This window comes from Limulus polyphemus, unplaced genomic scaffold (genome assembly GCF_000517525.1).
Source record: "Limulus polyphemus unplaced genomic scaffold, Limulus_polyphemus-2.1.2 Scaffold2876, whole genome shotgun sequence".
Classification (NCBI taxonomy): domain Eukaryota; kingdom Metazoa; phylum Arthropoda; class Merostomata; order Xiphosura; family Limulidae; genus Limulus; species Limulus polyphemus.
Genome location: NW_013668486.1, coordinates 55,234 through 67,620, shown reverse-complemented (window position 1 = coordinate 67,620; position 12,387 = coordinate 55,234). Strand labels below are relative to the sequence as shown.

The 12,387-nt window shown below is 35.9% G+C and overlaps 1 protein-coding gene across 1 annotated transcript in view; it reads right to left on the bottom strand.

Moving 5' to 3' along the window:
• The window catches only part of LOC106468107 (uncharacterized protein CG43867-like), an 80,747-nt gene extending 68,735 nt beyond the window's left edge, over nucleotides 1–12,012 (bottom strand). Inside the window, exons 1-4 of the mRNA XM_022396409.1 lie at nucleotides 11,956–12,012; nucleotides 10,739–10,822; nucleotides 10,121–10,261; nucleotides 8,286–9,101 (exon numbers count right to left, since the gene is read on the bottom strand). Of these exons, the coding sequence (XP_022252117.1) occupies nucleotides 8,286–9,101; nucleotides 10,121–10,261; nucleotides 10,739–10,822; nucleotides 11,956–12,012 (1,098 nt within the window). The remainder of the gene's footprint in view (nucleotides 1–8,285; nucleotides 9,102–10,120; nucleotides 10,262–10,738; nucleotides 10,823–11,955) is intronic.
• Between the last annotated feature and the right edge of the window lie 375 nt (nucleotides 12,013–12,387).

Sequence of the window (12,387 nt, the reverse complement as noted above, 5' to 3'; positions counted from 1 at the left end):
TCCTCGTGTAGCTTTGCGCGAAATTCAAAACAAACAAACAAACATTTCCTCGATGTTTTAGTTTTTACATCTTCATCTTCAATAATGGTTACAGGTGTTGTTGAAGCTGTGTTATAAGTGAAAAAAAAAAAACATTCGTAAGATTTATATGTATTAATTCCAAAACTTGGCATGTGTTTCAAAATATTGTTGGAATAAGTATCAATGATATATTGGTCCAGACGAGGCTTAATTGTTAGCGTACTCGGACTGTGAATCCGTGGGCTCATGTTTCGCATAATTTTTCCGTAAAAACGCCCTCCGCGCTTTAAGTCCATATAATAGTGGCTGTCAAATCCCACTATTTGGTCTGACAAGAATGTTCCCCAGTGGCACAGCGGTATGTCTGCGGACTTACAACGCTAGAAACCGAGTTTTGTTACCCCTGGTGGGCAGAACACAGATAGCCCATTGTGTAGCTTTATGCTTAACTTCAAAACAAACAAACAGACAAGAATAGTTGGCGGTGGGTACTGTTGACTAGCTGCCATCCCTATAGTCCATCAGTTCAAACACAGAAACGGTTGTGTGTAGATTTGCATAAAAATTATTAAACAACAAACAACGATCTATTAACTTTAAGATTCTGAAATAAATGCGTTTTTTGTTCATCCTTTATAGCTTCTCCTCTGCTTCTCATTTATGACGTAGTTATGTTTGACATACATATTTTTGTGTTAAATTGCTTGTGCTTAGCTGGGAACCAGGAAGTTTATTATTGTCTACGTACGAACATTTCCTAGGGATGGAGCGTGTATTATTATTGTCTACGTACGAACATTCCCTAGGGATGGAGCGTGTACAGTTGATGCTATTTTACATCGTTTCTACCATCTCGGTGATAAGCTTTGTCTACGTACGAACATTCCCTAGGGATGGAGCGTGTACAGTTGATGCTATTTTACATCGTTTCTACCATCTCGGTGATAAGCTTTGTCTACGTACGAACATTTCCTAGGGATGGAGCGTGTATTATTACTGTCTACGTACGAACATTCCCTACGGATAGAGAGTGTACAGTTGATGCTATTTTACATCGTTTCTACCATATCAGTGATAAATTGGGAATTGGTGGCTCACATGTTTACTCACCAGCATACACAGTTCTAGGCTCTTGTGATGCCTTAATAAGGATTTAGTTTACCTGAGAATGTGGAAGGATAAGGCATTTGTTCTTCTTCTTTTATGTTTCCATTCCAACGTATTTTAAGATATGTCGTTCATCATAGAAGAAGAAAGGTAGACTAGTAACAGACCATGGTGTAGCCAAGAAGGACAATCATTCATGGTCTAAGTTTTCCCAAACCCCTGTGGGACGACAGGTGTAGAGGAACCTCCAAAAGTCTTCATGATGGTGTACCAGATATTCTGTGAAGAGTGCACGTATTAACGTAGACCAACATGATTTCCATCAGCAAGACTTTAGGAAGAAGTGGATCCCTCGAGAAATCTTTCAGCTTCTTACTTATTGGGGAATCCATTTATTCTAACTCTTAACATCAGTTCCACCTCTATTTACCAGTGTATTGCCATCAAGGGAATACTTCTGTGTGTTTCAAGTGGACACGGGTTATGTATCTTTCATAGAAATGTACCAGAAACGTGATTCAATGACTACCTAAGTCAAATGTTCGGACAGTGTTTCTCCAGGTTTACTGAAAGATGTTCTTCCACAGCTTTGTTTCTCATGTTTCTTGGACATTGTTTCTCCAGGTTTACTGATACATGTTCTTCCACAGTTTGTTTCTCATGTTTCTCGGGGTGAGTGTTTCTCCAAGTTTAATGATAGATGTTCTTCCACAGCTTTGTTTCTCATGTTTCGTGGACATTGTTTCTCCAGGTTTAACGATACATGTTCTTCCACAGCTTTGTTTCTCATGTTTCGTGGACATTGTTTCTCCAAGTTTAATGATACATGTTCTTCCACAGCTTTGTTTCTCGGACATTGTTTCTCCAAGTTTAATGATACATGTTCTTCCACAGCTTTGTTTCTCATGTTTCGTGGACATTGTTTCTCCAGGTTTAACGATACATGTTCTTCCACAGCTTTGTTTCTCTCTAGCAGAATAGCTAAAGTGAAGGAATACCAGGGATACAATCTCACTACGACAAGAGTAATATGTTAGACCTTGATGGCTTGCTTTGTAGTAGTTCTTAAGCCCGTGAGATAAACCATGTCAAACTTCCAATGTTGATCCTAGATTTAAACAAAGGTGGATGTAAAAGAATAGGCCGAATTGGTTTTCTCGAATAAGGAAAAGTAATAAGTTAGACCTTGTTGGATTCTGTAGTGTTCCTCAATGTGAGAGTGAGAAGTTACTTCGCACTCTACAAGTAATCCTAAAGTATAAACAAAGGTAAAAGAAAAAAAATGATAGATCTAAAAAAAAACAATGGTGAGTTTATTCTACATTTGACCATTAGACTCAATGACAATATGTTAAGTTAACATAGGTAGAAGTAACGGTACTGAACAAGCAGTTATGAACCACAATTTCTCCTCAGACATGGGAGCAAGCTGTTGAACCATATAAGGTTGATACTGAGGTAAGTATGTTTTGGGTGGATCTTTTACTGGCCATCTCTCACTAAGTAATTTGTCTGAAACTCATAGAGGACAAAGAGATTTAATTCAGCCTTACCTCATTACTTCTCCACTTCAAAGGAACTCTGCAAAGAATAAAAGATTTGTGGTGTAACCTTTTAGTTCAAAATGTTTTGATTATATAAATTAGTGCGTGTGTCCCATAAAAAAAACGTTTATGGTAATATTGATCATCCATTGTGGAGGATAAAATGCTAGAGATAAGCTGTTATGAGGATGCTTCTGAGTCATGATGGGCTGAGAGCTTCTGGAAGAGTGTCTTAGCACCCTCTGACTGTTTAGTTCAATGTACTCAGTCTACCTCACTGGATGGATGCATTATCAACTGAAACAGAAGAGATATGGATGATGGACAAGATATATTTACCAGTAAAATGTATTATGTTTTTATCAAAATTTGATCGATTCAGGCATGGATTACCATTCTTATTATGTAGATGGCTTAGCTGGTAATGCTTTGTGCCATTCTGAAAAATAATTTAGTAATGTATTTCTTGCTATAACAACATGTTAGTCTTTGCCACCTGAACATGCACTTCATGTTCAGCCAAATACCAGAGCTTAACATATAGTAGGCAGGGATGGAATGTATATAGATCCTTCAAAGATAATGGTAATCATGCATTGAGCCCACGTTTTTGAAGATAGCCATGCCGCTGTCTGCATTAAGTATATTTTATTCATGCTTAACATCGATTAGTAACAATGAACAGCCATTTTTCCACTGTACCTTGGTTAATACACTGTATAGGATTATCTTTGAGAACTGTTTATTTACCCAGAATACAAATGCTAGTCATGTGCTGAGTGTTGCATAACAAAAAGAAACATTATGATGCAGTTGTAGTATTTTTCAAGCACTTTCCTACAACCTTTTTTGATGAGAATTGACTATCAGAGTGGATTATGCGTTCACTGAAGTGGTTCATGAACTTTAAACACCCAGAAGGTGTGATTGCTATGTTGGATAACAGTGCTTCAAAAATATAACTTTGCTGTTCAACGTCAGCAAGGAAACACAAATAGGCTATCTTGTCATCCAATAAAGGTCTGACCATTTATTAAGTGTTATGACGTGACTCGTGCAGCAACAGTGACATCAAAAAAGGACAGTGAGATTGGACATCGTGCCTACAGTACATGAGCTGAAGGACTCTAATTTAGCTTGAGTGACTATTGCTGTACAGCAAGTTGTTACATGACCACCAAGAGATGGTGAATAAAATGCAGATATAACTCTTGGCATACGTTAAAGGTGTGAGATGGTGTGCTTCAAAGGCATTTCAAATCACACATACATGGTGTCAGATCAGTAATGCAACTTGAGGTCATAAAACAGGAAATTCTCCAGATTTTTTCCTGATGGAAGAATCAAAAGTTACTAGCAGAGCCATGGAAGTTTGATACTTTCCATTACGGGAGCCAGTGGGATAAAGCGAAGAAGCAACATTTTCAGATATAATATTTTTGTTCTTTAGTTCTCTTATGTATCTTGGTTTTTGTATAGTTTTGTATATTCATCCCTACCTTGTTTCTGTACTTTTGGCATTGCCATTCCTGCATCATACTTAATTTTTCTTTGTTTGTTTGATGTTATGCACAAAGTTATACAATGGGCTATCTGTGCTCTGCCCCCACGGGTATCGAAACCCGGTCTCTAGCGTTGCAAGTCCGCAGACATACCGCTATGCCACTGGGGGCTTAATTTTTGCAAATTTATTTATTACTTGTATATATATGTGTGTGCGTTTATGTGTTACCCATTTCTTTTCTTTTTCACCAAAGGTTACAAAATGGTATTTTCAGTTTTACCTTTTTACCTTTTAAATCCTTCCAGCTACATACATTTTTTTGTGTCAATCATGTCTCAGAGTAATAAAACTTTTCATTTTCTGATTTATTTTAAACATTTTGAAAAATTAAGCTATCTGAAACGAGTAGTAAGTGGGAGGACTGTATGATCAGGCATATATTAAAAGAAATTTACTTGTATTAATCTCAACACTGAGGTCGAACAACTTATGTAAACGTACAGACAATACTATGAAATCATAACGACATGTAACTTGATCGAACTCGTAATGGATTTGGAAAAGAAGTCCACCAAAAGTTGATATAGTAGTTTCTCTAGAAAGAATAGGTATAATTCTATCTCCCTGAATAAGAATACATGTGTTGTTTTCCTGAAAGGGGGCTTAAGGCCGCATGGAGGGGTCACCTGTTTTAACCACTCGCTCCAATATACAGTGGTGTGTTGTCTGTTAATCAGTACACACTAAAGTGACGTCACATAAGGGATGCTTATCGTTGAAAGTAGTAATGTTGTGAAGTCAGTAAAACGTGCGCATGCCATGAATCACAAGAAGAATTATATACTCTGTAGGTTACAACACAACATGACATATGAACTTCAATAGCAAGAAATAAAAGCATTTGTTAACCTTAATTTTAGTTTTATTTACTCCTCAAAATAACATTTTCGGGAACCCTGCGGAAGTACATCTAGTTATAGGTTTTTACATTTCTAATTCATCAGATATTATCAGCTTCTTGTAGTAAACTAGATCCATTCTCAAGAAATTTCACCCATTAAATCCAAACAGCATGTAATCTTACTATAAAGATGATCCATTATACGTGCTTGTATGTGCGTGTCTATGTGTTAGCACCCATCACCCAGAGTTGGCTTGGTCGATTACGGTCATTTTTGGTAAGGCAACTGGAAACTGTCAAACTGTGAACATAGGCTATCTTGTTTTAGGATGTTTGTCCGAAACGGGGGATAAAAAATAGAGCATATTTCACACTTTCTCACATATCTTTAACTTTGAATCTAAAGACACAAGTACTTCATCAGTTAAATTATTCAATTATTACCTTCCACAAAGCAGAGTATACAATTAGCATTTAATGAGGTCATTAGGGATATAATAGCAAAAGAAAGAAGGAGATTCATTATCTAACATTGTCCTTCATGCGATTTTTGTTTCCTTAACGGCCACCTTCAACTAATATTACTCAGTAAACATTCGTATACTGTTTTCTGGCACTAACGGATTTCCAGAGGCTTGTCTGTGTTTTTGGAACGTTAGTGGCCAACTCAGATTTTCAGTTAAAAAATGGTATTTCAAAGGTGGACTCTCGAAAGTCTTAAAATGCTGAGAAATAAGCATGGTTGTGTTGAAAAGACCATAATTTTGACTTTGAGATATTTAACTCATATTGTAAAGATTAACATATCCTAAAATGTTTTTGGAGGGGAGTTGGAAACATTATCAGATTTGCGGTGGATATAAAGGGATTCTCAATATGTTTTTAACATTTCTGTGAAGAAAGCTTGTCTGACAAACCTAAAGATTTTGAAAATGAAAAAATGGAAAAAAATGTTTTTTTCATTTGCACGTTAGAAAAGCTCAGAGCTTATTTTCTTTCAACTAAAATATAATATTTTAGGTACATAAACTTTAAGTATGATATATTGTTCTATTGACTCTTACTTAACTAAGTTATAACCATTTCAGAACTTTTAAAGCAATACGATTTCACATTAGTTGTTAACAAAAAAACTTGAATCATTTAAAGAGTTACGAGACAATATAGAATGTTTTTAACAGAACGTAGTTAAAAGGACTGTTCAGGCAATATAGTATTGTTAAAATACAATAAAAATACAAAACTAAAATAAAAAATAAGCATATTAATTTAATATCTACCCCTTTCCCCCGTTCAGGTGATCCTGCTCGACATGGCCAAGTGGTTAGGGCGCTCGACTTGCAGTATGAGAGTCGCGTGTTCGAATCCCCGTCACACCAAACATGCTCGCCCTTTCAGCCGTGGGGGCGTTATAATGTGACGGTCAATCCCATTACTTGTTGGTAAAAGAGTAGCCCAAGAGTTGGCGGTGGGTGATGATGACTAGCTGCCTTCCCTTTAGTCTTACACTGCTAAATTAGGGACGGCTAGCGCAGGTAGCCTTCGTGTAGCTTTGTACGAAGTTAAAAACAAACAAACATATGATCCTACCTAAGGCTCAAATCATTTTAAAAATTCGCTGTTAATAATAAGTGTGTCGTTTATTTGTATCTTTTTATTGGAAGAGATGATAATGGGAGGTGGGGGGGGGGGGTTGTGGTATGTTTATTCCAATACGATGTTTTAATTTTTTTTCAATTTTTCACACATAGTATCTTCATAATACAATCCTCTTTATACCGTGTTTCTATATTGTCTATATATTAAATGTTTTAATTTCACTTAACTATCTGGCATAGATAAATACTAAAACTGACCCATCATCTAAAGATGTACGTTTTATATAATTAAATTTACAGCTACATTCGTGATTGGAAGATGACTGGCACTATCTCAAACCACTTAACGAAACATTTACACCAATCGGTACGTGTTTGGAGAATATAACTGAAACTTATTGCCCGCCGCGGGTATCGAAACCCGATTTTTAGCGTTATAAGCCTACTGACTTACCGCTGAGCCACCAGGGGGCCCTCAACTGCTTTCATAGTACCTTATGAAAAACACCTTCATTTGGAACTATTTTTCCACTGTAACATATTTGCAATAAGATTAATATTTTCTACCCCTTGACTGCTTACTGCTGAAGAACAAGAGCAAATACACATTACGAATTTAAAAGAAAAAAAAACAACTTTAGTTACTGAAACTATTGTGGTAATACTCTACAATAGGGGTGGACGTTTCGCGAGCTGGATAAGGATTTTCAGTGGTTACAGAGTGGTTCTTTATTTTTTATTTTTAAACAAAGCCAGATTGGGCTACCTGCTGTGTCTACCAGGGGGAATGGAACCCCGGATTTTAGCGTTTTAAGTCCGTAAGCTTATCGCTGTTCCAACGGGGGACGTGTAGCTCTTTCAATGTTTCTAATTTTTTGGTTAGGTAATACATATCATAGAATGATTATATATTTATACAAACGTTACCTAGCAAAAGAAGCCACTCTTCTGTCAATCAGTAATGTAGTTGAATAGTAAAATGCCAGTTTGTATTGAATTTTTTACACAGTTTTTCTCCAGGAACATTCTTCTTGAGTACTTATGTAACTGAATAACAACTTTAATATTTTATGTTGTCATCTTATGTGTTTGGAAGAGACAGTCGCGTCATAATCTGTATCAAGACGAATACATATAGTTTTTATTCCAGTCAATTCATAACAGGAGAAGTTAGACGTTCGTTCGTTGATAGAAAATACAAGGGAACGTATATGATATTGATTAGTTGTGGATGTATTTTCAATACAACAGTTATTTATGTGGTCAAATATACTACAGGTATTACTTTTATTAGAAACAGCTTGTCTGTGTTTTTCAACAGTCTGTTTGTTTGTTTTGAATTTCGCGCAAAGCTACACGAGGGCTATCCGCGCTAGCCGTCCCTAATTTAGCAGTGTAAGACTAGAGGGAAGGCAGCTAGTCATCACCACCCACCGCCAACTCTTGGGCTACTCTTTTTACCAACGAATAGTGGGATTGACCGTCACATTATAACGCCCCCACGGCTAAAAGGCCGAGCATGTTTGGTGGGACGGGGATTCGAACCCGCGAACCGCAGATTGCGAGTCAAGCCATGCCGGGCCCTTTTCAACAGTCATTGGACAACTTACCCATGAAGGACAACGATGAAGAGGAGGTGTGGGGGGCCTCAAATCATCTTCTTCTTCCCCGTGATGTACCAGAGGTGGTGGGTAATGAATATCTCCGCTAGGTGTATAAATCTCAGCATAATCGTGCAGCTCGTCGTCTGTCTTAGCTGTCCTTCTTCTTTCGTTCCCACGAAACTCTGTCAGGACCAGTTTTCTATGACCAGCTAACTTGCGATCCAGACTACCGTAAGTAGCAGTAGACGACTTACTCTGGTTACTCTTAGCTCCGACGTGGGGACTAGCTGGGGACCCAGAGCGAGATGAGGAAGAATGTAAGGATCCCCTTCCTTCCTGCACGTGTTTAGTAGTCACTCGATGTCGGGGAAGAGGCACTGGAGCCTTTTTCTGGTCTACGTTAGCTGGTTTTCCGTGATTATCACCGGTGGAATTAATTAAGTTTTGCGCACCTACATGCTTGGGGAAACAATGAGGAGCCAGTGGCGTCATTGTATCTATGACTACTTGATCTGAGTCTAACTGAAAATTCAACCTTCTGTCAAGTTCCGAACGAATGTCGTTCACAAACGTCGAACTTTCGCCATCTAGCTCTATGAAATCATATTTCTTTCTTTCAATAGCTACTCTAGGCGGAGTGGAGCGAATGCGAGATTTCTTTTTGGAATAGTCCACAACGGCATACGTAGCATGATTGACATCAGATTCCGAAAGGGTAAAGACATCTGGAGGTAATTCGATGCTCTTCACTGTCGTAGGAGAGGATGGCTCTGGTGTTTCCGAGGGTAAAACATCGTCCTCGTAGCTCCCTCTGGAAGAATCCTGGCAAAATGATTGATCGATTTAGTTAACCAAACATATACATACGTATAAATATACATTTCCCGGTAAAAAATCACAATTCACGTCCTGGTAAAGTCTTCAAATTGTAAAAAGGTTATTGATTAATTGATGTAAAATGCTAATACCTAATGAAGGACTATAAACATGAGAACAGTAAATTAAGTATGGTATTCATGTAGATAGTTATAATCCTATTTTGCGCATGTCCAGTAAGAAAGCCTGTATACCTTTCGTACGCCATTTGAGTTAAACAGTTCACCCCGTAACAGCTGATAGTGAGGCAATTTGTTTTTAATTGTTCAAATAACCTGGTTACCACATTCCTCCTCTCCTATAAACAAGACATGGTTCCCACAAGCTAATTTTCATTACTGAGAATTCTCCTCTAACTGACTAAAAATTTTCAGCAAAATGAACTGTAACCATACTTCAGATTTCGTTTAACATTTTAATCAACGACAAGAGCGTAGGTACTTTCGTCAATCCTACTCTGCAAAATCCATCAAAAACTCAAGCTTAAACAAAGAAAAATATGGGTATCTTTCTTTTTTTATTGATCTAAGAGAATGGGCTGAGGAGGATTTTATTGTTTGAAACACACTTCCTTATGGTACTGTGGAATGGAACTTTCCTCATTTCTTTGAAAAGCTGAGTAGAAGAAGTTTCAAACCAATTCAGTGTTCTTTGTTGTTGTTGTTTTTGAAAAAAAAAGGAGTGTAAAGTTTTGTTTTCGTTTTGATTAAGCAATATGTGCCCTGCCTACTGCAAGTATCGAAACCCGATTTTTAGCATTATAAGCCCTCAGCATACCGCTAAGCCACCGAGGGTAGGGGAACAGTAAAAGGATTAAATTATCGCCTAAGTGTAGTCTTTAACTAACATCTTTTTATGCTGTCAACAATAACCTCAACTTTAACATGGTATTAATTTAACTGTTGTGAATGTCCGTTCTGGTTTGTAACTAAATATAACGGAAATGATCCGTGAAATATTCTCACCTCTGTACTTCCTCTATCTTTTTGTTTGGCTGTGGATTGTTGGTTAACTTGTCCCAACTGCACGAGACGATTTTTGAGGAGTTCCAGTTGCTCATTACACTTTTCGTTCTGCTCTCTGAGGTGCTGGTTCTGTTCCTCCAGCTGTCAAAAACAAGGAAGAACTGGCAAATTCCAGCATACACTCTTTTGAAGCATCATGAACCGAAGCTAGTTATCTTATTCAATAAATCGAACACGAAATGAGCAAGGAGATGACGACCGAGCCGAGAGATGTTGTGAAGACCGATCGACCTCTTGTCAATCACAGTATCAGGGGTTAAATACATATATACATGACCCGACAGGATGGGAAGACCCGATCATTATGTACGAGAAAAAAACATTTAAGTTTACAAGGAACTCTATTACTGAATACACAAAGAACACCACGAGCTTGCTACGAAAAAATCTGAACTTAAAATATATTTGGAGGGACAATTTAGTTAGGGAATAGAAATCAGTGAAAATTAGTCTAAATGTGTTTACTGAATCACCCCAAGATTAAAAAATTAAATATATTATGTAACTAAACTGGCATCAAAAGAGAGAGAAAAAAAATTTACATGTTAAACTACTCACATCTTTTAACTTATTCGTCACCCATTCTTTAATCTTGGCAGCTTTGGCTTCCACTTGTTTGGCATCTTGCACCCGCAACTTTTTCTAAAATAATGTAATAATAATAACGATGTAATAATAATAATAACAATGTTATAATAATAATAACAATGTAATAATAATAATAACAATGTAATAATAATAATAACAGTGTAATAATAATAACAACAATGTGTAATAACAATAACAATGTGTAATAATAATAATAACAATGTGTAATAACAATAACAATGTGTAATAATAATAACAATGTAATAATAATAATAACAATGTGTAATAATAATAACAATGTAATAATAATAATAACAATGTGTAATAATAGTAACAATGTAATAATAATAACAACAATAACAATGTAATAATGATAATAATGTAATAACAATGTAATAATGATAATAATGTAATAATGATAATAATGTAATAACAATGTAATAATGATAATAATGTAATAACAATGTAATAATGATAATAATGTAATAATGATAATAATGTAATAACAATAACAATGTAATAACAATGTAATAATGATAATAATGTAATAACAATGTAATAATGATAATAATGTAATAACAATGTAATAATGATAATAATGTAATAACAATAACAATGTAATAATGATAATAATGTAATAACAATAACAATGTAATAATGATAATAATGTAATAACAAATAACAATGTAATAATAATAATGTAATAACAGTAACATTGTAATAATAATAATTTGCTCAAATAATGTACGTTCGCAGAATAATTCTGATTTGTTTAAAAAGTACACACTGTTACATAGTTTATATAAGTCTTGTTATAATAAAACTCTGTCAGCTTTTATCCACTTCTGAGTAGTCTTGGGATCGTCTAAAGTCATTGTTTCAACCCCTTTATTAGCAAAAGTATAATGCTTTATAATAATTGATACAATTATTTAACCTTCTACAACCTTAGTGCAACCCTCTTATTATCAAAACTTGCATTAATTGATCCAATTCTTTTATTATGCAAGGTGTATAATATAGCTCTTACTTTCCATTGCTTTCTGAAAATTCGTTTTCTCTAGAAGCTTAACCTCCATGTCGAATAAGATTTGAATATCACTGTTATAAAAACACATATAACATTATCTGATAATGCTAGGCAATCATATTCTGTATGACTGTTCCGAACGAAGCCCGGTTGTTACCAGAAAAGTTTTATTCCACAGCAACTGAGAAGCCATAAAATTGCCACAAACAGCCATATTTTACGGCTATTTAGAAACTCAAATATCATCGGAAAAATCATATCCTGCTTTTCTGAGCACATAGACCTCTAACTCCAGATAAACTTTATCGACTGACATTTTAGTTTTACACCTGCTATCAAGGTCCGTCTAAACTGAAAAGACGAATCAAAATATGTACGTGTGTGTGAGGTATTTCGGTTACCGAGTATATGCGCTTACGTGAGTAGATATTGCAAATAACAGGAGATTCTAAGACGTTAAAGATAGAAGCAGATATGTAAGATTTGTGTGATGACAAACATAAATAGGAGTCACTAGAGGTTACACTCCTAGGCTTAAGTTTGGACCCTGGTATGTTATACGGCCTTCCCAAAATTCCGGGATAGTATA